The sequence below is a fragment of the Gorilla gorilla genome, chromosome 10, assembly GCF_029281585.2.
Source record: "Gorilla gorilla gorilla isolate KB3781 chromosome 10, NHGRI_mGorGor1-v2.1_pri, whole genome shotgun sequence".
NCBI classification, from domain to species: domain Eukaryota; kingdom Metazoa; phylum Chordata; class Mammalia; order Primates; family Hominidae; genus Gorilla; species Gorilla gorilla.
In genome coordinates, this window is record NC_073234.2 from 31,750,557 (window position 1) to 31,778,291 (window position 27,735).

Sequence of the window (27,735 nt, forward strand, 5' to 3'; positions counted from 1 at the left end):
ATTTCTTTATTCAACATATATTTATTGTACATCTAGTGTGTGCCAGACACTTATTTAGGGGAGCACTACGATGAACAAGACAGACAGGCCTGACCTTAGGAACTTTATCTGGAATATTTATTCCAGATAAAGATGTTGAGGAAAACTGATGGGCAGTATCCCAGCCCTGTGCATCGGTTCTCTTCAACATCTTTATCTCTAATATAATGTTCATATCATATTAAGAAAAAATAGAAAAAAAATGAGATTAATTTTGCAGTTTGTGTTTTTCTCTGCCATAAATTATTAAATAGTGGCACATGCTTAAATATTTTTTAAATGCAGATTTCAAGTTTCAAGGGACGGGGAAGCTATTTCAAAGAGCATAATAATTGCAGGAAGGAATACATGAATGTGTACTTCTTATTCCTAGGAATGCAATTCAGCTTCTCAAATTTCATTATACAGTATTCTTCAACCCAAAGTTTTATCTGATTTAGAAAAAGAAAAGAGGTACACATGTTCTGACAAAGTACAAGACACCTTTCCCATCCCTTACTCTTTTATGCTTCTTGCCTGTTCTCTAAAACCCTTGGCAGGTAAACATATTACTTTCAGATGAGCCAATCGCTTGGAAATGTTAATACACTTGAGGGAAGGTATGTCAACATCACTGTGAAAAAGATACCAGTGAACCATACTAATAGTCAATGACTTAGAATTATGCCTTTCCCCATATTTGCTTCCTTTTCACTATTTTTATTCACTGGTTTTTGTTCAAGTTCTTATTTATGCTTCTCTTTTTACGACTTTGCATTGTTAATAAAAATTCAGTTTTAACTATAGATGCCTTCTTCTCCTCTTGTGTTTGATTTATTGCTCCAAATGGGCCAACCTGGATGTCTATATTTCTTCCACTAAAATGCAAATAACTTACTAGGTAGAATATCCCCATGTTATTTGTTGGTTTGTTTGTTTTCTTTTTTTTTGAGGCAGGGTCTTGCTCTGTCACCCAGACTAGATTGTAGTGGTGCAATCACAGCTCACTGCAGCCTCAACCTCCCGGGCTCAAGTGATCCTCCAACCTCAACCTCCTGAGTAGCTAGGACCACAGGCATGCGTGTGGCCCACTACCATGCAAAATTTTTTTTAAAAAAATTTGTAGATATGGGGACTCCGTATGTTGCCCAGGCTGGTCTTGAATTCTTGGGCTCGAGCAATCCTGCCTCAGCCTCACAAAGTGCTGGAATTACAGGTGTGAGCTATTGCTCCTGGCCAGTATTTGAAATAAGTTTTTTTCTTGGTATTTGGATAGGTTTTTGCCAATCCAGAAGACTGTGTAGCATTTGGCAAAGGAGAAAATGCCAAGAAGTATCTTCGAACAGATGACAGAGTAGAACGTGTACGCAGGTAAACCAGTGTCTCTTGAAATTACTTACTTTATGAAACAATTTTGGTCAAGGAGTTCAGTGAAGATGTCTCAGGGTCTTGGAGACTGAGGAAAAAAAGTGAGATCTCTTACCTACTCCACATGACAATTACAGAAAACTGGACATCTGAGAGTCTAAGTATCACTGCACTTGTATGTGTTGCCAGTTTTGCAATACTGTACTTTTATCTGTACTTTCTTGGGGTTAATGACATTGCTTTATATAGGGATGTATCAAAGGTAATGGCAGGGAGGAGGTAAAATGGGAACAGTAGATTCTTGGAGTTTTATCATCTTTCTCCGTAGGTGAGACTGTCAACTCATGTAAAAGGTTGAAGAATTAGGTATTTTTGCATAAGATTCAAAATAAGAATGTTGACACTCTGGAGGAGTAGGAACCTCTTTCTCTGTCCCTCTCCCCACTGCCATCTCTTTTTAGATATTATGTTTTAATGTACTGGGAATTCAATGAGCAATGAAAAGCAATAAGCCAAGATGCAACTGGGGTGTGATTGTCCCTATCACCCAGGTAGTGAGCATAGTACCTGTTAGTTTTTCAACCTTTGTCTCCCCTTCTGTACCCCCTCTAATAGTCCCCAAAATCTATTGTTGCTATCTTTGTGTTTATGTACCCAGTGTTTAGTTCCCACTTATAGGTGAGAACTTGTGGCATTTGTTTTTCTTTTCCTGTGTTAATTCATTTAGGGTACTTGCCTACAGCTGCATCCATGTTGCTGCAAAGGACATGATTTCATTCTTTTTTTTTTTTTTTTGAGATGGAGTCTCACTCTGTCACCTCGGCTGGAGTGCAATGGTGTGATCTCGGCTCACTGCAACCTTCTTCTCCTGGGTTCAAACCATTCTCCTGCCTCAGCCTCCTGAGTAGCTGGGACTACAGGCATGTGCCACCATGCCCAGCTAATTTTTTGTATTTTCAGTAGAGGCTGGGTTTCACCATGTTAGCCAGGTTCGTCTTGAACTCCTGACCTCAGGTGATCCACCCACCTTGGCCTCCCAGAGTGCTGGGATTACAGGCATGAGCCACAGGACCTGGCCCAATTTCATTCTTTTTTTTTTTTTTTTTTTTACAGCTGTGTAGTATTCCATGGTGTATACGTACCACATCGTCTTTATCCAATTCATATTGATGGACACCTAGGTTGCATTAGCCCTTGTTTGATTCTCTGTGAAAGTCTGAAGCCCCTCCCAAGATTTCTGCAGATTCCCTTATGGCATATCATCTCCAGGTTAACTCTGGATCTGGGTTCCTGCCTCTATGCATGTTTCCATATTCTGCAGTTGGTTATGCTGGATGTTAATCCAGCCCTTTCATCAGTTCCCTTCAAAAATGAACTAAAAAAAAAAAGTGGCTAAAAATAGACTTGAGTAAGTGGAAGTGCACAGGCGTTTACACTGTGGCAACACAAACATTTTAAGTTGTATGTTATTTCTCTGTCAGACGATGGCCTTCAGCATCCTCTCTTTGGGGAATATGCCCCGTACCTGTACCTCCTTCACGCAAGCAATGCCCAGTGTTACACCATTTTTGAGGCTCTCCTCTGGTCCCACAGACTCTTCAACCTTTTCAGCACTAAAATTAAAAGTACCTTCTTGCTCATGCAAAACAATTCTACCCCCAAGCTATTCATCAAGCAAGAATGTTTCTCTTCTAAGAAAAAGTCTGTGCAGATACTTAGCACAAAATTTCACCTTCTATCTCACTTAGTTATATACTTCTTAATTCAGCAGCCCTGCTGAGTAAGTCAGTGAGTCTTGAAAATGGGTTGTGTCAAGAATATGGATATAAAATAGTTTCAGGACAAAGAATCACTGTGGAAATTTCAAACAGCAGAACAACATCAAAGGAAAAATTATGTGTTAGACGAAAAAAAATAAAAAAAAGTGAGTGAAGCTAAGTTTTCAAAACCACTGAAGAGACGTGAAAACTTTTAAAGCCTTGTCTGGTCCTTTATGCACTTCCCCTTTTAGAGCAGGCAGCCGCCTGCATGATGCTAGTCATGGCCCTGTATTTATAAAATTGCCCAGAACTGGAAAGTGATCAGAAGCAATTAGACCCCCAGCAGTATTAGTAAGATTGAAATGAAAATCCAAGTAAGTCTCCTGTGTGAAAGTGTAACAAAAGATATTTTATTTGGGGATTTTAGATTCCTCCCTACTATTCTTTCCGACCTTCCACCCTTACTCCCCGCCCATGGGATTGTACTTTTAGAGGAAAACGACGTTATCTAAATTGATCCGCTAGTCAGGTTGCATATGAATGTTAGAAAGAACAATTGACCCCAGTTCTGTAAAGGTTCCGAGTCCTGGAGGAGGTGCAGCGGACTGTGTGCACAGCGCCCCCTGGTGATGGGACACTGGCTTTTCCGCATACTAAGAGAAGAGCGTCTCCAACAGAGCGGAGTTTCCAGTTGTATAATGCTTTTTGAGATAGTACCTGTTTCATCGAAAAAGTGCCTAATAACACACTTTTGGAGATACTTTTCAGAGAGAGCGTTTCCAGCATCTTCCCTTTCCATTTTTAAGTTAGACTTTTTTTTTTTCACCTCTCTCGTTACTTCAGTCATTGTAAAGCTGTTACGATTAGCATATTTGAATGGCAGAGCCAGAATGGGGCTACAAATGAAGTGAAAAGTATGCTTTACCGTGTGCAACAATTGTGAAAGTTAATACATACACATATGGAACAATTAACTAAAAACTTAAGGTAATATGTGTTGAAATACCAAGATATGTGACTTAAAGTCAGTTATTTGAGTTCTGGAAAGACAGAAACCAGTGATGGTTAGAAAGCACTTGACATATTTATTTATTTATTTAATACCATCTTAGCTTGTCTAGGAAGCATTCAAGACCATATACATTCAACACAAAAAGATAAAAAGAAAGTTGAAAGGCAAACAGGCCAGCTGGTGAAATACAGGGAGTCATTCGAAAGACAAAATAAAGGCTTGAGTTGGTATTTAGGGACAGGAGAGACATTTACAATATATTCCCTTTAAAGGTAGAGAATAACCCTTCACTGAGAGTGTTCCATGGAGTCTAAGTGACACTTGCTGGGGACTCTGTCATGAGACTGGAGCATAGGCTAGGGGTTGAACTGGATGATGTCCCTCGTGGCCCCAGTGTATGAACACACATATATGGAGAGATTATTGTGTATGTATCACTGTCATTTCTTCTATTGGGATGCTATCAAAGAGCTTTAAAACTGGGTTCCTGACCCTCAGGGGTTTATAGTGTTCCCCCCCTCCCCGCCCCCAAAAGACCCACATGCATATAGGAATGGGAGAATGATATGAAGCCATGTTCCATTAGTTCCATGGAGTATTTCATAAAGGAAGACCTTGAAGAGTATTAGGATTTGAAAGGAGAAAGAGGAGAGAAGTCTCATCAATTTGGGAAAATTCCTTTGTGAGAATGTGAACGCACGGCTGGCTATGTGCTGAGGGTGAAGAGCTTTGGCTGAGATGAGGGCGTCAGGAAAAGCCTGCTGTGCAGCTCCTTTTGTAGTTGTTCACAGCCTGACAATCCCCAGAAGCATGTAGCAATGGCAGTCCAGGTCAGGTGGATGCTGGGATCCAAGTAATTCTGATCTGAGGGAAGGAGGCGTGGCTGTGGCCTCAAGAGCACAGAGATGGTGGGAAGGTCCGTCACAGAGCAAATATATGCCAGGGCATGTGTGTCCAAAGGAGAAAGAAGAATGGGAAAATGTAATCATGGGGAAGAAGGGTAATAGACCCAGGTAGAAAGTGGACTCTTAGGAAGACTGATGTCCACCTGGTGATAGATTTTGGCAGCTGTCCATAAATGGCACTAACGTGAAGGAAGCTGCCGCTCCAGAAAGGAGTCTGTCGTTGGAGAAGAGGGGAGGGTTAGGATGGAAGGGTGATAGTGCACTGCAGCAGGTGCTCACAGGGAAAGCTGGGGAACTGTTTGCCTGGGACAGAGTCTCAAAAGAAGTACAAAATACAGCATAAATTGGCATAAGTATGAGGGTCTGTGGAAAACAGGCCTTACTAGCATAATGAGGAGTGTTATCTTTGAGAACATTTTGAGGGCTGACGAAAGAGAAAGAGACCTCAAAAGGGAGAATAAGATAAAGAGAAAATGAGGCTAGAAAAACATGCAGGAGCTAGAAAGGTAAAGGAACCCCTGCCCCTTGACCTTCCTTCCCTCTACCCTCATGGTCCTCTTACTGTCCTTGACTTTCTTCTCTGCTTTAACATTCCATTCTATTTGTCAACTGCGTAACACAGGCGTAGAAGTGGACATTGTTTTCCAGAGAGTCTCCTTTTTATAGTTTCTTCCTTAACCTTAAAATGTCTGTCCTTTTGGCATGTTGTGAAGGAGAACACTAATTTGCCTAAGATTGGAGGTGACGATATCTCCGTGATGCTGCGGGAGAAATCACAGGGGCAAAACAAATACTTTAGGTGTCATTGACAAAGTGGGCCCTTCTTTAATAGAAAATGGTATTCCTGTCTTTTCTTTCCCATCTCATTCTCAGTAGAACTTGTATTGCTCCATGAAAGAGAGGGCACAGGAACACTCACACCTTCCTCTCTTTGCTTTTATTCTGTATTGAAGCCTTTTCAAATCATTACTTATCTTGGATGCTGCTGTCCTCTTCATGTCTCTATGTAGTCATCCTCTTTGTGAGACAAGCTTAGAGATAATCTAGGGAAGACAGGAGAAAGGAAAGGAGAGGAGGAGAGTGACGATCGTTGAGCAGGCAATATGTAATAATTATATGCTTATTGCTATAGAAGAGAGTAATGTAAAGCAGAAATAGTTTTCATTTTGAAATACATATCAATAGCTGACAAACTATCAAATTCTCCATTTCTAGCCTAGATTCCAAAGCAATTTCTAATTCTGTAGACTTAAGGGACGTGACATTTTAAAATTAAGTATTTTTAAAAATGTTGCTGGGCATGATGGCTTGCACCTGTAAACCTAGTGTTTTGGGAGGCTGAGGCTGGAGGACTGCTTGAGACCAGGTGTTCAAGACCAGCCTGGGCAACATAGCAAGACCCCATCTCTAAAAAGAAAATTTAAAAAATTAGCCAGGCATGGTGGTGAGGCCTGTAGTCCCAGCTACTCATGAGGCTGAGACTCAGGAGTTTGAGGCTGCAGTGAGCTATGATTGTACCACTGCACTTCAGCCTGAGCAACAGATCAAGACCCCCTCTCTAAAAACAACAATAGCAACGACAACAATAATAATAAAAATGTCAAGTCCATAGTAGATGTGTTTTGTATTCAGTCTTAGCCAGAGAAACCCAAGATGCCATGGTTTGGAGCAAAACTGTGGCTAAAACATGCTTTTTGTTTTCTTCTAGCTCTGTTATAAAGAAAACATTTAGGAAATTCTCTCTTTCTCTCTTTCACCTATCCTACTTTTTGTGTGTCCTTTGTAGTTTTGCACCATCATTCCTAACGAATTTATTTGGCATTTGGAAGATAGGTTAGCAAAAATTTTACTATATTTGAAAGGCTAGTTATGTATTCTGTTATTTAGATATAAGAGCATGAGATTGTTGATATTAAATTGGTAAATTAATTATTGGCAACCTAGTGGTTTGGGCTGGCAAGGATTCTCTCAATAATCATTTGATAGAGTAGCAGAAGCAAAGGAGGCGTCTTAAGAAAAATCAACACCAAAAGGGTTTTCTTCCTTCGGGAGAAAGAATTTTTATAAAAAGAATCTTGAATTGCTAATTGTTATGAACCTCATAAGAAAAAAGTATTTTTATTTACGAAAATGAAATGAGTTCTATTAGATAGATGTCGTTTTGATATTCTAGGAACTACAAAATGCCTTCTGTGATATTTAAAGATACACTAAAAATAAAAAGAAACAGAAATAATGAGAGATTCTAAATAAAAGTCGAGTGGGTAAGGAAGCAAGACAATTTGAGAGAAAAAAAATAAATCTTACTTTGAAATTTAAGGACCCATTAGTGCTCAGATTTAGTTTTCAAAAGAGAGAGAAAAAAGGATACATATCTACTATTTTGAAATTAGTGTCTTTAATAGTTATCTTTTTCCACAGAGCCCACCTGAATGACCTTGAAAATATTATTCCATTTCTTGGAATTGGCCTCCTGTATTCCTTGAGTGGTCCCGACCCCTCTACAGCCATCCTGCACTTCAGACTATTTGTCGGAGCACGGATCTACCACACCATTGCATATTTGACACCCCTTCCCCAGCCAAATAGAGCTTTGAGTTTTTTTGTTGGATATGGAGTTACTCTTTCCATGGCTTACCGGTTGCTGAAAAGTAAATTGTACCTGTAAAGAAAATCATACAACTCAGCATCCAGTTGGTTTTTTAAGAATTCTGTACTTCCAATTTATAATGAATACTTTCTTAGATTTTAGGTAGGAGGGGAGCAGAGGAATTATGAACTGGGGTAAACCCATTTTGAATATTAGCATTGCCAATATCCTGTATTCTTGTTTTACATTTGGATTAGAAATTTAACATAGTAATTCTTAAGTCTTTTGTCTGATTTTTAAAGTACTTTCTTATAAATTTGGATAATGTTATGATTTGTAACATTCACACAACACCTCACTTTTGAATCTATAAAAGAATTACACGTATGAGAAACCTATATTTCAATACTGCTGAAACAGACATGAAATAAAGAATTTAAAGAATGATTTTGTTTGGTTTTATTTTTCCCAACATTTTGTTTTCAAAAGTTTCAAACCTAGGGTAAAGTTGAAAGATAGTACAAAGAACCACTCTGTACCCTGCTTAGACTCGCCAGTTGTTAACATTTTGCATATTTGCTTTCCTTCTCTCTCTGTTTTCTTTTTCTCTGAAACATCTAAGAGTAAGTGGCAGATATCATGACATGTCACTCTTTAATACTTCAGCATGTTTTTCCTATGAACAAGACATTCTCCAAATAACTACAATACCATTATTACACCCAAGACACTTAGTATTAATATACTAATATTTCATATAGAGAGTCCTTATTCCAATTTTTTCATGTTTCCCCAGTAATAGTCTTCATAACTGCTTTATTTTTGATCCAGGAATCAAAGATCAAACATTGCCTTCTGTTATCATTTCTATTTAGGTTTCACTTAAATGAGAGAGTTCTTTCGCTTTCTTTCTCTTTTGTATAACCTTGACATTTTTTGAAGAGTATAGACAAGTTGTTTTACAGAATGACCCTTAATCTGGATTTGTTTTATCTATGATTTTCTCATTCTTAGATTCAGATTAAACATTTTTGGTGGTGTGTCCTTCACACTATAAAACATCAACAGGCATATGATATCAGTTTGCCCTGTTATTGGTGATATTAAATTTGATGAATTTAGTAAGGTAGTGTCAACCAAATCTGTCCATTTTAAAGGGATCCTTTTATTTTTATAATCACATGTGGGGTGATAATTTGAGACTGTATGCATATCCTGTCTCCCCACAAACTTTCACTTAACAGATTTAGCACCCAGATATGTTCTATGGTTTCTACATATAACTATGTAGCACGTAAATCACAAATTTAGATTTTTTTTGGTCTTAAGTGGAATGTGTACTTAAGTCTTTATAATAAAGGGTAAGCTTTTAAAATATCAATTTTTTCTTGTATATGCCATCCATCTAATTTATATTAGTTTTTGATTTTCATATCTTTTGATGCATTTTAATTTTAAATATGTATTTCTCAAACAGTACTTTTAATGACATTTGTGAATTGTTCATTTAGATGTGCCACTCAAGAGAAAAGTCACTGTGTTGTATTTTAGGTTTCATAGTTTGAGCAACTCTGAAGTCCATAAACAAAACCTATTAGACAATTGACTACGTAGAATTCCATACAAGTTTCCTTTTACTTCTTTTCCTAATGTTAAAAAGCAGCTTTGCATGCTGTGGATCTTGGCCTTAGGAACTCTTTGTGGTGTAATTGACAGAAAAGACCACGAGCTCAGGAGGGAAAAGTCCGAAACCCATGAGTTGGCTCTGCGTGCATGAACACGCACGCGTGCATGCACACACACATACACACATACACACACACACACACACACACACCCTGCTCTGGAGTTGGGCAACTGACTTACGCTGTCTGATCTGCAGTTTCCTCAAACTTTACAAGATTTTTTGAAGGTCATATGCTTTTCTGTATGTGGAGCAATTTGAAAAAAGTATATTCTAAGCCATTAAGTGTTTCCCATGTGTGAATTATCTCAGTAATCTCTCAATCATAAAGATTCAGATAACTGAGTTCCTCCTGGTTTTGGGTCAGGTCTTTGTTGAACCATTATCACGTCTTTCATTGTTTTCTCAAATTTTCTTCTCACTTGGTAATGCTTCTCTGAGCAGAAGCAGAATGGATTGTGGTTATTGTAGCAGTTATCCATTTAGCTACTAATATTTGATATTCATTAGTAGACAATTATTAGGGGAAAAGGACGTTTAAATTTTATATTCTCAGAGGTATAGGAACTATGTATATGAGCAGAACACACGTAAGGAAAAATGAAAAAGTCTAGGGATTACCCAGTTCAGTTTCTAAATTTAAGTATAAGTTGTAAAAACAATTTAGAATAGTTTCTAACTATACTTCTACTCCCAAGAGAAGCTTTAGATACAGGGGGATTTATTAGTGAAACTGCTTTTATGAAGGAAGGTGGATGAAGGGGAAAGCTATTTACTGGTCTAGTCTCTCCTGCAACAAGGATTCCCCACCTGACTACAAGACAGAATTGGCTCTAGAGTGAAGTATGTGTGCTAAGTGACTTTAACTTGTGATAGGACTCAGGTGGAATGGTGCAGCTTGCGTTAACACTATTACTTATGAGGATTAGGATGGGTTTGTTTTCATGTTTCTGCTACTTAATTTGAAAACAAAGATTGTGGTTATCTTTGTATCTGCATGCATATCTGTGTACACACACACACACACACACACACACACACACTACCATCATCAGTTCTAACCATTATGGATGTTCAGTAATTAGATAACATTGTTACTTTTTCAAACACCACCATCTCCCTTCATTCAGGCCTCGTTCTGTCCTCACCTGTCCTAAGGCAACTCCATCACAAGCAGTTCAAGGTCCACTGAAACTGGAAGATATTTATCTGTATCTATTATAGAGTCATCATCTAGGGCAATGACGGGAGTTTTGGGGGCAGGGTTCAGCGACTCTCAAATGAAATTGGAGAGGGGTAGATTTTATCAGAATTACTGTAGCAAGGGCAAACGTACATTTATATAGATATTGAATCTGTATTATATTGGACAAAAGTTTATATTTTTATATAATACTACATGATGTAGAATCTTCTTAATAGGTGGGACATCTGTAAGATGGAAATGAATACATTGAATTAGAACAATTTTTGAAATATTCTGTGACTCTAAAAATTCTATTTACTCTGGAGGCAGTTGTTGGTCTACTCTTTCTCCATCTTGGGCATGTTGATGGATGCGGGTAAGTCATGAGATTTTTATGTACACTGAAAGCCTCTGTGGTTTAAACAAGGCTGAGAGATCCTTGTTGAATTAATGTCAAATAGATGAGTTTTTCTATTTTGAAGACTGAAAAAATGATTCTTTCAGGGCACAGGAGATCTTAGGCCCAGAAAGGCAGATTCAGAAGAACCTACATGTAAATGAGACTGGAGTGGAAATGAGAATGGCAGGAAATGCATGGTAACAGACTTGTAACTGTCTCATGGCCTGGTCGTCCGAATCCCAAAGGTTAGTCCATTCTCCTGCTTTGGTCAAGCTGCCCTGGAAGCCTCTCTTAGGCTGCTGTTGGTTCTCTCTGCGGGATCACTGCTAAAGATCCCAGAGTCACTCAATGTCCCAGTGTTCTGCACATTGCTGTATGTTGGCTTGTGTGGCCAAACAGCATGTTTGGTGAGAGTGGGTTTAAACCAAACAGAGTTAGAGGAATCAAATATTAAATGGCATAAGACTAAGATAATCTGACACATCCATCATTCACTTCAAGATGGAGATGATCTCTCTTCAGTGAAACTAAAAACCTCACAGTCTATTGGCCACAGCACCCCACATTCAATTCACCTTTACACTTGGAATGACTCTGCAATTGGGACTGGCAAGGCCAAGTCTGATGACACAGGACCCTCACCACTGTGGGTGCTTGGATAGGTATAGTCAATGCTTATCTTTGTATTTTTTTTTCCTGTTTCTTGGGCTATCCAATCATTCTTCTGACTGATACATTCTCCCTTTCACTACATTAAAACACAAAGAGGCTACTTCTTGGATCTAACCAATCAGGAAGTGACTTGGCATGTCTCTGCTGAGTTTAGCTAGGAGGTTAATGATCAAAAGGTAATTGTACAATCTCTGATCCCTAGTTATTAGAGAGACCTCTCAAAATCCCTAAGCACTGCTGACTGCCACCTTCCCGATCTAACACTCAATGATTCTAAGACCAGAAATTTTGCTAGGCAATGAAGAGAAGGGCATGGAGTTTCGGACAACCAAAGTGTTAAATTTTAATGCAGTAAGGCCCAGTCCTAGGGAATCCTGATGGGTTCTATAAACCATTCACCTGAGAGCTCTACTTTATAAATAAAGAAACCAAAAACAAAGTTTTCTGAGTTGCATAGTTGCATCACACTGATTCTTCACGGAGGCAGATGGTGAGAAGTGAGGCAATTTGCCTTGGGAGTCTTTACAATCCATTTAGAAACAGCAGCACAAAAATCCTATGATCATCTCCTCCCTGCCAGCCTGAAATGTCAGCCCTGTGGGAAGCTGGTAGGTGTTCCTGCCATCAGCCAAAGCGGCACCTCTACATTCATACCTTTCAGGGTGCTTTATTCACTATATATTCTATGTAAACTGTTGGATTTGACAAGGAGGAGTTGTCAAAGGCAGACTACTGGGAAGGGGCCGTGTTGGGTTGAATTTGGCACCAATCTCTCATACTTGACAGCTCATGTACAAGATTGTGGATGAGCTATAGGACCTATGAGCCTCCTCAGTCAGCAAGCGCAGGCCCTAAGTCACATTGAATTCAGAAAGCCCTGACAGCCCTGCATAAAATGTGAGCCGTAAAATGGAGAGATAGGAGCTGTGTGCAAGAGTAGACCATTTAAGTTATTGCCTTTTACTGAAGTTTAGGAAAACATGAACCAGGACAATATAGACTCTGATATACCACGAAGAGATCTGTATTAGTAACTTCACGAAAATAATCCAAATAATCCAAACTTTAAGCCAGACATAATTTTTAATGACCCAAAACTAAGAGGGACGTCAGTGGAGAGTTAGAGGTTGCCTAAAGTTCTTAGTCTTTTAGCCTAAGTCATTCGTATCTATACCTATATCTTTATAGAAGCAAAACCACCCAAAATAAAGAGAATAGTGAAGGACTGAAGCAGTATCGTGTAGTGAATAGATACTGGATTTGGAAAACACCTATATCTGTGTCTTGAGTCTCGAGGCTTTCTGGCTGCCTGAGATAATGACTGAGGCTTTATGCCCCATCCTTAATTCTAAAGTGGCAAAATTAATACTTTACCTACTGTATTAATAGCCACAATAATTCTGCATGATAAGTCATCCTATGACTCAGTGGCTTTGCTAATGATTCTGCAGGGTTGAGCTGATCCTGACTGGGTTTGCTCATGTGTTCGCTGTAAGTTACAGGTTAGCCAGGCGGTCCTGCTGAATATGTGTCTGGGTTCTCTAAGGAATCTGGAAATTGGCTGAAACTTGGCTGATTCAGAAAGATCTCAACTAGGGTTACTTGGGCAACTCAACTCTATCCCATGTGTCTTATCCTCTAGTACAGTGCTCAGCAGACTATGGACTGTGGGCCAAATCCAGCCCATGGGCTGTTTTTATAAATAATGTTTTATTGGAACACAGCAGTACTTACTTATTTTTATATTTCCTGCAACTGCTTTTGTGTCACAATGGCAGAGTGGTGTAGTTGAATTGTTGCAGTGGAGACCACACGGCTCACAAAACCAAAAATATTTACTCTCTGGTGTTTTACAGAAAGTTTTCTGATTCTTGCTCCAGTAGGTTAGCCGGACTGTGCTATCACAGCATAGGAGCAAGACAGGAAATGGAACTGTATAAATCTCCTTTCAAGAGTCTGCAATCATTACATCCACCAACATGCCCTTGGCCAGAGAAAGTCACAGGGCTGGCCTCAGAATTAAAGTGCTGGGAAATGGACTCAACCCCCTCAGGGAGATGAACTGCAAAGTCACATGGCACAGGGGCACGGATGCACAGAGGGATGAAGATTTAGGCCACTTATACAATCAATCTATTGCACTTGTCCGCTTTGTTATGCTAGTATGAGTTTCAATTCAGACACATGTAAAAGCATTTTATAAACTTTATGACATTATGCAGTTAAAACAGCATTTATTCGAATGTGTCATAATTTTATCAGATTAGTGGTAATCTGTGATATGCTCAGTATGAGAGCAATAGTTACAAACTAAGTAAAAAACACAATACAGGGTTTGTGAACTTGGCCTTCTCCCTCTCATTTGCAATGTGCTGCCTTAGGAAGACAGATGGGACAAGGAACAAATATTTGGACAGCCTTATCGCCTCTATAACCAAGTTGGTTCCCAAACTGTGCCCAGTCTGTTCTCTTGAAATTATAATATGCACCCTGCTCCCAACCAAGTGTTTCATCAAATTTAATCAGTTTCTGAGTATTCACATATTAAATGTAGACCAGAGAATATTGCTGGCCCAAATGTAAAATTTTTGTGTTAGTGTTTGCTGAAATAATTGTGTATTATCTTCTATGGGTTGTATATTAATCATTAAAATAAAGCTGTGCTAAGTTCTTGTTTGAGCTACCCAATTTATAACTTGATAGTGAAAGGAATATAATTTTCTTTGCAACTCATCTTTCATGACAATACTGTTAGAGGCTGGATCCTAGAATTGATTCTAATAATAGTTTTGCCACTGACACACATGAGAAACCCAGGCAAGTCACCTACTTATGCTCTATTCATTTCTTCACATTTAAAATGAATACATTGAACTAGAACAATTTTTGAAATATTCTGTGACTCTAAAAATTCTATTTACTCTGGAGGCAGGTGTTGGCCTACTCTTTCTCCAGTGATAAAATATGAATATCAAGATGTGGAAATAATTATAGTAGAAAGCTTATAGCCTCTATTAATGAGGTCAAGCTCAATTTGAGTTAAATAGCATTTTGTGGGTTCAATGTCTCAGAATAATAATCTTTAATTTTCTCTGAATCACCAATGTGATGTCACCAAAACGAAATGATTGTTACTTTTCAGAAAAATTCAATAAATGCATTGAATTACCTCCATTTAATAATTTTCTTCTATTAATTCTTCTTCAGACATTGAACATACTATCACTTGAATAGACCAGTAATTTGTGCTAGTGGTTGATGGTGGTACAAATAGAATGCTTGGAAGTAAATGAAACAGGGTTCCTTGGTCTAATCGTTATTCTGGGTTCCCAGAATATTGACTCTATAAATTAGTTAGGTTCTACCTAGTCCAAATGTGTACACATAAAATAAAAGAAAAATGTTTATTCATTTCTTCATAAAGAAATATTTATTGAAGGACTCATATGTGCCCAGCACTATTCTAGATGCTTGGTATACAACAAGGACCACAGAAAAAGTTTGCATTCCAAAGGAAATTCTTTAACTTAGGGCTTGTAAAGAAAGAAAGATGGTGAAACGACTGAACTCATATTATACCAGAAGTCAGTCAACTATGGTCTGTGGGCCAAATCTGACCTGCCACCTCTTTTTGTATGGCCCACAAGCTAACAATGATCAATGGTTTTTACTAATGAACATTTGCAATCAATTTGATGACTAGAAACACTAACCTTGAACTCCAATTAAGCAAAATGTTAATCCCCTGAATAAAAATTCCATTCTTCTCATTAGTAGATCTTTGTTACAAAAAAAGGTACTTCATCATTATTGTTATCTTTTGAAGATCATCAGTTTAAAAATATGCAAATTTGTTTTCCTTCCTGTTTTATAAGTACCTATGTAAGATACTTGATTTTGCCTCTTAGCTCACAAAGTCTAAAATATTTACTCTGGCATAAAAACAGACACATAGATCAATGGGACAGAATAGAGAACCCAGAAATAAATCCATGAATTTAGTCAACTCGTTTTTAACAAAGGTACCAAGAACATGCATTAGGGAAAGAACAGTCTCTTCAATAAATGCTACTGGGAAAATTGGATCTCCACATGCAGAAAAAGGAAACTAGACCTCTATCTCTTGCCATATACAAAAATCAAACCAAAATGGATTAAAAGCTTAAATCTAAGACCTGAGACTGTGAAATTATAAGAAGAAAACATTAAGGAAACACTCCAGGATTTTGGTCTGGCAAAGATTTCTTGACTAAAGCCTCAAAAACACAGGCGACCAAAGCAGAAATGGACAAATGGTATCACATCAAGTTAAAAAGCTTCTCCACAGCCGAGGAAACAATCAGCAAAGAGACAACCTACAAAATGGGAGAGAAAATATTTGCAAATATCCATATGATAAGAGATTAATAACAAGAACATATAAGAAGCTCAAATAACTCAGTAGCCAAAAGTCAAGTAATCCACTTAAAAATGGGTAAAAGATCTGAATAGACGTTCTCAAAAGAATACATACAAATGGCCAACTAGTATATGAAAAAACACACAACAGCACTAATCATCAGGAAAATACAAATCAAAACCACAATGAGGTATCATCTCACTCCAGTGAAAATGGCTTTTACCCAAGACAGAGAATAACAGATTCTAGTGAGAATGTGGCAAGAGGGGAGCCCACTTACACTGTTGGTGGGGATGTAAATTAGTGCAGCCACTTGTGGAAAACAGTATGAAGATTTCTCAAAGAATTAAAAATAGAATTACCATATGATTCAGCAATCTCACTGCCGGGTGTATATTCAAAAGAACGTAAATCAGTATATTAAAGAGATATCTGTACTCTCACGTGTATTACAGCACTATTACCAATAGCCAAGATCAGCCTAAGTGCCCATCAACAGGTGGATGGATAAAGAAGATGGGATGTGTGTGTGTATAATATAATATTCCATTATATATTACATGTTACATATATTATGTATTATATTATATATTACATATTATGTAGTATATATTACATATTTATATTATATATTACATATATAGTATATTATATATTACATATTATATATTATATAATATATTATCATATATTATACCTACTATGTGTTACATAATGGAATATTATATTATACAAAACAAAATATTATTTGGCCATAAAAAAAATTCTGTCATTTGAAACAACATGGATAGAACTGGAGGATTTTATGTTAGTGAAATAATCCAAGCACAGAAAGACAAATATCTCATGTTCTCACTCATATGTGGGAGCTTAAAAAAATAACCTCATGGAGATAGGGAGTAAAATGGTGGTTACTAGAGAGGTTGGGAAGGATAGTAGGGATGTGGGGGATAAAGAGGGGTCGAGGAATGAGTTTGAAAATATAGTTGGATGGAAGGAATCGATCTAGTGTTTGGCAGCACAATAAGGTGACTATAGTTAATAGTAATTTATTGTATATTTCAAAATAACTAGAAGAATGCAATTGGAGTGTTCCTAACACAAAGGAATGATAAATACTTGAGGTGATGAATACCCCAATTAACTTGATTAGATTATAATATGATTGTATCAAAATATTATATGTATCCCATATGATAACTGTTATGTATCCGTATCCATAAGAATAAAAATAAACAAAAATTTTTAAAAAGAAAAATAAAATAAAGTATTTACTCTGGCCTTTTACAAAGTTTGTCAACTTCTGATCTATACAATTGAATAAAAAGCATATAAATGGATACTGAAATTTCTCTCATTATTTTTCACTGACTAACTGGTGCCAGAATTTAATCAAAGTGACTAAGAACACCACTTTATTTCAACATTGGTCCTCTTATATTTGCCCCAAATTATCCATTTTTGTTTCAAATTATTACAATTATTACACTCTATATGGCATGGTATATGTGGGATACTCAGTAATTTTTCAAGAATCTTCTCAGTTGTTAAAGGACTGAAATATTGTTAATTGTCTTCTATGAAAACATAGCTTCTTATCAGCATGTTTTGAGCTTGTATGTGCTTTCCCTAGTAGCTGAATTTTTTTCCATGAGATCAGTTCTCTTGACATTACTGTGATGGAAATTGAGGTTTTAAAGTCCCTTTGGTTGGAAAAGTGTATTTTTGTTTGGAGTAGATATGCAGAAATCATGATACATCCAGTGTAACACCATTAAATCACTCACTTCTCAGAAACGGTAGCTAAAACCATTAATGTTTAATCACTTCATAGCCAATGCCAAGTAGTTTACATTAACAGGGAGCAGAATATGCTATGGCCAAATGAAACTAAATGGAAAACTCAGAAACAGCTGATGATGTCTAATTTAACATCTTTGTTTTTTCCTGGGACATTTATGCTCACGGTGGTGATTTTATATTGCACACATATAATATAGTCATGGTTATTGCTTTTAAAATTGCTCCTAGTTTCTTTGATGGATTTAAATTTATTACTGTTTTATGGAGAGATAGCATATTGTTCCACCAGGACCATCACAGTGTCTCATTGCTCTGCCACACAAACAAAATTTAAACCCACCCAAATCCAAAAATCACCCCAAATCCCTTTATCCAAAACAAAAACAATAGCCATTATGTTTAGGATACTGATGAGCATTTTAAACTATATTTTAAAATATGAAGAAGAAAAATGTCATAGATTACTATTTTTAGGAACCTACCCCAAAGTTACACTAGATAAATGTATGAAAGTACTTGAAAACCAGGTTATTTATTGAAGCACCATTTTTAATAGCAAGCGATTGCAAATAATTCAAATATTCACTAACAGAGAATGGTTAAATAAACTATGAAGATTAACACAATAGTTTATTATGCAGCTGTAAAAAGAATTAGAAAAATCTCTATATGTTACTATGGTTACTGTGGAATAAACTTCAGGATATATATATACTCTTGTATGTGTGTGAGTGTGTATTTCTGCTTATGTTTTATTTAATTTAGTATTGGTTTGTTTTAGAGACAAGTCTCACTCTGTTGCCCATGCTGAAGTGCAGTGGGACAATCACAGCTCACTGTAACCTCAAACTCCTGGGCTCAAGCGATCCTCCCTCTGCAGCCTCTTGAGTAGCTTAGACAACAGGCATGCACCACCATGCCTGGATAATTTTTAAATTTTTTGTAGAGATAGGGTCTTGCTATGTTACCCAGGCTGGTCTCAAAATCTTGGCTTCAAGTGTTCCTCCTGCCTTGGCCTCCCAAAGTGTCGGGATTGAAGGAGTGAGCCACTGCACCCTGACTGTTCTTATATTTTAAAATCAATGAATAGACAAACCATAAAGTTTGGAAAAAATAGTTAACTATAGAGGGAAGGAGGCAATAGAATAAAATGAAAAGAGATAGAAACTATTTTTAAAAGTATCTTGTTTTAAAGATGTGACTTTGAAAACATAAATATTTTACATAATGATTAAATTAATTAAACACAAAGAGCAGTTCCTAAACATTGAAAGTAAAAAGAAACAAAGAAACCTCAATGCGTATCCTATTGATGGCATAACCTTCCACAAAGGAACTATCCAAAGTGGTCTTAAAATGTAACAATTTGATTAAACATAAATGGTAGGACAACAGAATATGAAAACAATCTTTTCAGTAATAGTATTATTATTGGTAGTAGTGTTGATACTATTCTGAGACTGTAATCTGCATAGTGTGGCATGAAACAAATGAGTAATTATATCAGCATCACTGAAAACTAGGATTTGGGACATGGCAGAAAGAAGATACACATACAAAATCAAATAAGTAGAAACTCTGTACTACTGAATTTGAATTGGAAGTATTAGTTTTAACTGATGATGTGTTTTATCTAAAACAAAAGAAAGATAATTATTTTTATCTACGTCTACTGAAGGGAATTAGCAAGCAGATGCAAGCAATGTGAGATGAACCTGGAATATGACTTACCATATTAGAAAATAATGATGCTATTCAATACAACTAGCATTGTGTCAAAAGGACTCTAGACCAAATGAATACGCTCCCATGCCAATAAATTTCAAGATGTGAAAGATGTTTAAATCTATGAGCTCATAAGATATATACACACACAACACCCACACACCTATATGTACACACACAGATTTTATACATATATATAAATGTATTTTATGTGTTCACGTGTGTGTATATAGTCTTTGAAGGATATTAAGAATCTTATTTTTTTTAATTGTTTAGAATCAAACAAACCCTGAGCATTTATCTTGCCTCTTCTACATAAACTTTAACTCGGCATAACCAATTGCTGATGAAGAAGAAATGTTTCCTTGTAGAAGCAAACCAGTGAATAATTGAAGAAACAATTTATCTTTTCAACATCTAATGAGTTAATGGATTCAAGCAAAGATTATCCACGGCCGCTAACAACACAAAAAGACAATCGGAAATTAGTTATTACTGCGGGAAGTACCCAATACCATCTATGAAACTGTGTGGACAAAAACACTGACAAAAATCTCCATGAATCTCTAGTTTTGAATACAAATTTAAAGAAAATGCAAAGGATTAAAATAGACCATGATGAAGTCAGAAAAATTCAGACAGAGAAAAATGCTCCAGGACCAGAAACCCATTTCTTCCGCAAAAGCTTGCAGGTAGAGATTGACTGACCAAGAGAACAGAGACATAGAGAGAACCTAGAGATTAAAAGAAACTTGAGCGATTTGTCAGCATTCAGTTGCAATGTATGGATGTGATTTGAATTCTAATTTAAAAACCAAAGTAGAAAGTGGTAAACAATTGGGGAAATGTGAACAATGATAGAATATTTAATATTAATGAAATATGTTAAATATTTTCAGATATGATAATGGCATTGAGTATGTAAAAAAGAGCCTGTTTTTAAAGAAATACCTCTGAAATACAGATGATATAATATCATCTGTATATTAGATGATATTATATATATCAGTATCATCAGAATAAAGTAAGGTTAGCATGAATTGTTAATTGCTGACACTGCGCAATAGGTACGTGGATAATTACTATACTGTTCTCATTCCTTTTATTTATGTTTGAAATGTTCTAAAATTAAAGGTTAAAGCATAGAGTGTAAAGTTGAGCAAATTCCTCCAAGACCTAAATATAGCTTATCAAAACTTACATGAATTAGATGCTGACTGTTGAGCTAATACTTTTTTTTTAATGATGTGCTTCAGTTGATTGCACTTTTCAAATACTCCAGTTTTGTGTGTGTGTGTGTGTGTGTTTATTTTATTATTATTAAAGTTTTAGGGTACATGTGCACAACGTGCAGGTTTGTTACATATGTATACATGTGCCATGTTGGTGTGCTGCACCCATTAACTCGTCATTTAGCACTAGGTATATCTCCTAGTGCTATCCCTCCCCCCCCCCCCCCCCCACCCCGCAACAGTCCCCGGTGTGTGATGTTCCCCTTCCTGTGTCCATGTGTTCTCCTTGTTCAATTCCCACCTATGAGTGAGAACATATGGTGTTTCGTTTTTTGTCCTTGCGATAGTTTGCTGAGAATGATGGTTTCCAGTTTCATCCATGTCCCTACAAAGGACATGAACTCATCATTTTTTATGGCTGCATAGTATTCCACGGTGTATATGTGCCACATTTTCTTAATCCAGTCTATTGTTGTTGGACATTTAGGTTGGTTCCAAGTCTTTGCTATTGTGAATAGTGCTGCTATATACATACGTGTGCATGTGTCTTTATAGCAGCATGATTTATAATCCTTTGGGTATATACCCAGTAATGGGATGGCTGGGTCAAATGGCATTTCTAGTTCTAGATCCCTGAGGAATCGCCACACCAACTTCCACAGTGGTTGAACTAGTTTACAGTCCCACTAACAGTGTAAAAGCATTTCTATTTCTCTACATCCTCTCCAGCACCTGTTGTTTCCTGACTTTTTAATGATCGCCATTCTAACTGGTGTGAGATGGTATCTCATTGTGGTTTTGATTTGCATTTATCTGATGGTCAGTGATGATGAGCATTTTTTCATGTGTTTTTTGGCTGCATAAATGTCTTCTTTTGAGAAGTGTCTGTTCATATCCGTTGCCCACTTTTTGATGGGGTTGTTTGATTTTTTCTTGTAAATTTGTTTGAGTTCATTGTAGATTCTGGATATTAGCCCTTTGTCAGATGAGTAGATTGCAAAAATTTTCTCCCATTCTCTAGGTTGCCTGTTCACTCTGATGGTATTTTCTTTTGCTGTGCAGAAGCTCTTTCGTTTAATTAGATCCCATTTGTCAATTTTGGCTTTTGTTGCCATTGCTTTTTGTGTTTTAGACATGAAGTCCTTGCCCATGCCTATGTCCTGAATGGTATTGCCTAGGTTTTCTTCTAGGGTTTTTATGGTTTTAGGTCTAACATGTAAGTCTTTAATCCGTCTTGAATTAATTTTTGTATAAGGTGTAAGGAAGGGATCCAGTTTCAACTTTCTACATATGGCTAGCCAGTTTTCCCAGCACCATTTGTTAAACAGGGAATCCTTTCCCAATTTCTTGTTTTTGTCAGGTTTGTCAAAGATCAGATAGTTGTAGATAAGCGGCATTATTTCTGAGGGCTCTGTTCTGTTCCATTGGTCTATATTTCTGTTTTGGTACCAGTACCATGCTGTTTTGGTTACTGTAGCCTTGTAGTATAGTTTGAAGTCAGGTAGCGTGATGCCTCCAGCTTTGTTCTTTTGGCTTAGGATTGACTTGGCAATGCGGGCTCTTTTTTGGTTCCATATGAACTTTCAAGTAGTTTTTTCCAATTCTGTGAAGAAAGTCATTGGTAGCTTGATGGGGATGGCATTGAATCTATAAATTACCTTGGACAATATGGCCATTTTCACGATATTGATTCTTCCTACCCATGATCATGGAATGTTCTTCCATTTGTTTGTCTCCTCTTTTATTTCATTGAGCAGTGGTTTGTAGTTCTCCTTGAAGAGGTCCTTCACATCCCTTGTAAGTTGGATTCGTAGGTGTTTTATTCTCTTTGAAGCAATTGTGAATGGGAGTTCACTCATGATTTGGCTCTCTGTCTGTTGTTGGTGTATAAGAATGCTTGTGATTTTTGCACATTGATTTTGTATCCTGAGACTTTGCTGAAGTTGCTTATCAGCTTAAGGAGATTTTGGGCTGAGACAATGGGGTTTTCTAGATATACAATCATGTCATCTGCAAACAGGGACAATTTGACTTCCTCTTTTCCTAATTGAATACCCTTTATTTCCTTTTCCTGCCTAATTGCCCTGACCAGAACTTCCAACACTATGTTGAATAGGAGTGGTGAGAGAAGTCATCCTTGTCTTGTGCCAGTTTTCAAAGGGAATGCTTCCAGTTTTTGTCCATTCAGTATGATATTGGCTGTGGGTTTGTCATAGATAGCTCTTATTATTTTGAGATACATCCCATCAATACCTAATTTATTGAGAGTTTTTAGCATGAAGCGTTGTTGAATTTTGTCAAAGGCCTTTTCTACATCTATTGAGATAATCATGTGGTTTTTGTCTTTGGTTCTGTTTATATGCTGGATTACATTTATTGATTTGCATATATTGAACCAGCCTTGCATCCCAGGGATGAAGCCCACTTGATCATGGTGGATAAGTTTTTGATGTGCTGCTGGATTCGTTTTGCCAGTATTTTATTGAGGATTTTTGCATCAATGTTCACCAAGGATACTGGTCTAAAATTCTCTTTTTTTGTTTGTGTCTCTGCCTGGCTTTGGTATCAGGATGATGCTGGCCTCATAAAATGAGTTAGGGAGGATTCCCTCTTTTGCTATTGATTGGAATAGTTTCAGAAGGAATGGTACCAGCTCCTCTTTGTACCTCTGGTAGAATTCGGCTGCGAATCCATCTGGTCCTGGACTGTTTTTGGTTGGTAAGCTATTGATTATTGCCTCAATTTCAGAGCCTGTTATTGGTCTATTCAGAGATTCAACTTCTTCCTGGTTTAGTCTTGGGAGGATGTATGTGTCGAGGAATTTATCCATTTCTTCTAGATTGTCTAGTTTATTTGCGTAGAGGTGTTTATAGTATTCTCTGATGGTAGTTTGTATTTCTGTGGGATCGGTGGTGATATCCTCTTTATCATTTTTTATTGCATCTATTTGATTCTTTTTTCTTCTTTATTAGTCTTGCTAGTGGTCTATCAATTTTGTTGATCTTTTCAAAAAACCAGCTCCTGGATTCATTAATTTTTTGAAGGGTTTTTTGTGTCTCTATTTCCTTCAGTTCTGCTCTGATCTTAGTTATTTCTTGCCTTCTGCTAGCTTTTGAATGTGTTTGCTCTTGCTTTTCTAGTTCTTTTAATTGTGATGTTAGGGTGTCAATTTTAGGTCTTTCCTGCTTTCTCTTGTGGGCATTTAGTGCTATAAATTTCCCTCTACACACTGCTTTGAATGTGTCCCAGAGATTCTGGTATGTTGTGTCTTTGTTCTCGTTGGTTTCAAAGGACATCTTTATTTCTGCCTTCATTTCATTATTTACCCAGTAGTCATTCAGGAGCAGGTTGTTCAGTTTCCATGTAGTTGAGCGGTTTTGACTGAGTTTTTTAAATCCTGAGTTTTAGTTTGATTGCACTGTGGTCTGAGAGACAGTTTGTTATAATTTCTGTTCTTTTACATTTGCTGAGGGGTGCTTTACTTCCAACTATGTGGTCGATTTTGGAGTAGGTGTGGTGTGGTGCTGAAAAGAATGTATATTCTGTTGATTTGGGGTGGAGAGTTCTGTAGATGTCTATTAGGTCTGCTTGGTGCAGAGCTGAGTTCAATTCCTGGGTATCCTTGTTAACCTTCTGTCTCGTTGATCTGTCTAATGTTGACAGTGGGGTGTTAAAGTCTCCCATTATTATTGTGTGGGAGTCTAAGTCTCTTTGTAGGTCACTAACGACTTGCTTTATGAATCTGGGTGCTCCTGTATTGGGTGCATATATATTTAGGATAGTTAGCTCTTCTTGTTGAATTGATCCCTTTACCATTATGTAATGGCCTTCTTTGTCTCTTTTGATCTTTGTTGGTTTAAAGTCTGTTTTATCTGAGACTAGGATTGCAATCCCTGCCTTTTTTCTTTTCCATTTGCTTGGTACCTCTTCCTCCATCCCTTTATTTTGAGCCTATGTGTGTCTCTGCATGTGAGATGCACCTGAATACAGCACACTGATGTGTCTTGACTCTATCCAATTTGCCAGTCTGTGTCTTTTAATTGGAGCATTTAGCCCATTTACATTTAAAGTTAATATTGTTATGTGTGAATTTTTTCCTGTCATTATGATGTTAGCTGGTTATTTTGCTCGTTAGTTGATGCAGTTTCTTCCTAGCATTGACGGTCTTTACAATTTGGCATGTTTTTGCAGTGGCTGGTACCGGTTGTTCCTTTCCATGTTTAGTGCTTCCTTCAGGAGCTCTTTTAGGGCAGGCCTGGTGGTGACAAAATCTCAGCATTTGCTTGTCTGTAAAGTATTTTATTTCTCTTTCACTTATGAAGCCTAGTTTGGCTGGATATGAAATTCTGGGTTGAAAATTCTTTTCTTTAAGAACGTTGAATATTGGTCCCCACTCTCTTCTGGCTTGTAGAGTTTCTGCTGAGAGATCAGCTATTAGTCTGATGGGCTTCCCTTTGTGGGTAACCCGACCTTTCTCTCTGGCTGCTCTTAACATTTTTTCCTTCATTTCAACTTTGGTGAATCTCACAATTATGTGTCTTGGGGTTGCTCTTCTCGAGGAGTATCTTTGTGGCATTCTCTGTATTTCCTGAATTTGAATGTTGGCCTGCCTTGCTAGATTGGGGAAGTTCTCCTGGATAATATCCTGCAGAGTGTTTTCCACCTTGGTTCCATTCTCCCCATCACTTTCAGGTACACCAATCAGGTGTAGATTTGGTCTTTTCACGTAGTCCCATATTTCTTGGAGGCTTTGCTCATTTCTTTTTATTCTTTTTTCTTTAAACTTCTCTTCTCGCTTCGTTTCATTCATTTCATCTTCCATCACTGATACCCTTTCTTCCAGTTGATCGCATCAGCTACTGAGGCTTCTGCATTCTTCACATAGCTCTCGTGCCTTGGTTTTCAGCTCCATCAGGTCCTTTAAGGACTTCTCTGCATTGGTTATTCTAGTTATCCATTCATCTAATTTTTTTTCAAAGCTTTTAACTTCTTTGCCATTGGTTCGAAGTTCCTCCTGTAGCTCGGAGTAGTTTGATCGTCTGAAGCCTTCTTCTCTCAACTCATCAAAGTCGTTCTCTGTCCAGCTTTGTTCCATTGCTGGGGAGGAGCTGCATTCCTTTTGAGGAGGAGAGGCACTCTGACTTTTAGAGTTTCCAGTTTTTCTGCTCTGTTTTTTTCCCATCTTTGTGGTTTTATCTACCTTTGGTCTTTGATGATGGTGACATACAGATGGGTTTTTGGTATGGATGTCCTTTCTGTTTGTTAGTTTTCCTTCTAACAGACAGAACCCTCAGCTGCAGGTCTGTTGGAGTTTACTGGAGGTCCACTCCAGACCCTGTTTGCCTGGGTATCAGCAGCAGTGGCTGTAGAACAGTGTGTATTGGTGAACCGCAAATGCTGCTGCCTGATGGTTCCTCTGGAGGTTTTGTCTCAGAGGAGTACCCGGCCGTGTGAGGTGTCAGTCTGCCCCTACTGGGGGGTGCCTCCCAGTTAGGCTACTCGGGGATCAGGGACCCACTTGAGGAGGCAGTCTGCCCGTTCTCAGATCTCAAGCTGTGTGCTGGGAGAACCACTACTCTCTTCAAAGCTTTCAGACAGGGACTTTTAAGTCTGCAGAGGTTACTGCGGTCTTTTTGTTTGTCTGTGCCCTGCCCCCAGAGGTGGAGCCTACAGAGGCAGGTAGGCCTCCTTGAGCTGTGGTGGGCTCCACCCAGTTCGAGCTTCCCAGCCGCTTTGTTTACCTAATCAAACAACTAACTCAGCAATGGTGGGCGCCCCTCCCCCAGCCTCGCTGCTGCCTTGCAGTTTGATCTCGGACTGCTGTGCTAGCAATGAGCGAGACTCCGTGGGCGTAGGACCCTCAGAGCCAGGTGCGAGATATAATCTCCTGGTGTGCCTTGTTTTAAGCCCACTGGAAAAGCGCAGTATTAGAGTGGGAGAGACCTGATTTTCCAGGTGCCGTCTCTCACCCCTTTCTTTGACTAGGAAAGGGAGTTCCCTGACCCCTTGCACTTCCTGGGTGAGGTGATGCCTCGCCCTGCTTCGGCTCGTGCACGGTGCGCTGCACCCACTGACCTGCACCTACTGTCTGGCACTCCCCAGCGAGATGAACCTGGTACCTCAGTTGGAAATGCAGAAATCACCCGTCTTCTGCCTGGCTCACGCTGGGAGCTGTAGACCGGAGCTGTTCCTATTCAGCCATCTTGGCTTCTCTCTGAGCTAATACTTTTAAAATATTTTGCACTCCACAGAGGAAGGTTTTATATGTAAGTCTGAGTTTTGTTTTTCTGAGTTGTTTTCAGTTGGTCCATGTGATTACATTTTTATACATGGTAAAAATTTATATATATTTTTCCAAGTCTGAGTTTTTTCTTTTTCTTTTCTTTTCTTTCTTTTTTCTTTTTCTTTTTGAGATGGAGTTTTGCTCTTGTTGTCCAGGATGGAGTGCAATGGCATGATCTCAGCTCACTGCAACCTCTGCCTCCCAGATTCAAGTGATTCTCCTGCCTCAGCCTCTTGAGTAGCTGGGATTACAGGTATGTGCCACTACGCCTGGTTAATTTTGTATTTTTAGTAGAGATGGGGTTTCTCAATGCTGGTCAGGCTGGTCTCAAACTTCTGACCTCAGGTGATCCATTCGCCTTGGCCTCCCAAAGTGCTGGGATTGCAGGCGTGAGCCACCATACCCGGACCTGAGTTTCTTTCTTAAAGCTTGTGTTAAGATGTTGCCATGTGGGGACAATATCATAATATACTATTCTGTGTGTGTCTGCACATGTAGAATACAGATATTATTTTAAAATATGATTACAAATGGTATAATCTCTTTCTTAAACCATACAGGTTTTTGTTGCATTTTTTTCATTAACACTGTGCCCTGAGACTTTATTACCAAAGGGAAGAGGAGAGGAGGCATTTTCTATTCAAGAAGCCCACAAATAGGAATTAACACAGGTGCAACGGGGGAATTCTTCATTGAAA

The 27,735-nt window shown here is 38.0% G+C and overlaps 1 protein-coding gene across 7 annotated transcripts in view; it reads left to right on the forward strand.

The window, feature by feature from the left end:
• MGST1 (microsomal glutathione S-transferase 1) overlaps positions 1-27,185 on the forward strand; it is a 115,747-nt gene extending 88,562 nt beyond the window's left edge. For 3 of the 7 annotated variants that reach the window (XM_063693831.1, XM_004052824.4, XM_004052825.4), the window contains 2 exons: positions 1,295-1,389; positions 7,485-8,100. In XM_063693831.1, the coding sequence (XP_063549901.1) occupies positions 1,295-1,389; positions 7,485-7,731 (342 nt within the window). In that variant the 3' untranslated portion in view covers positions 7,732-8,100. Of the gene's footprint in view, positions 1-1,294; positions 1,390-7,484; positions 8,101-11,027; positions 11,169-13,475; positions 14,764-19,798; positions 20,870-27,167 lie in introns of those variants that run through there. The other 4 variants (XM_063693833.1, XM_063693832.1, XM_004052830.5 and 1 more) reach the window with 4 other exon arrangements.
• Positions 27,186-27,735: the final 550 nt, after the last annotated feature.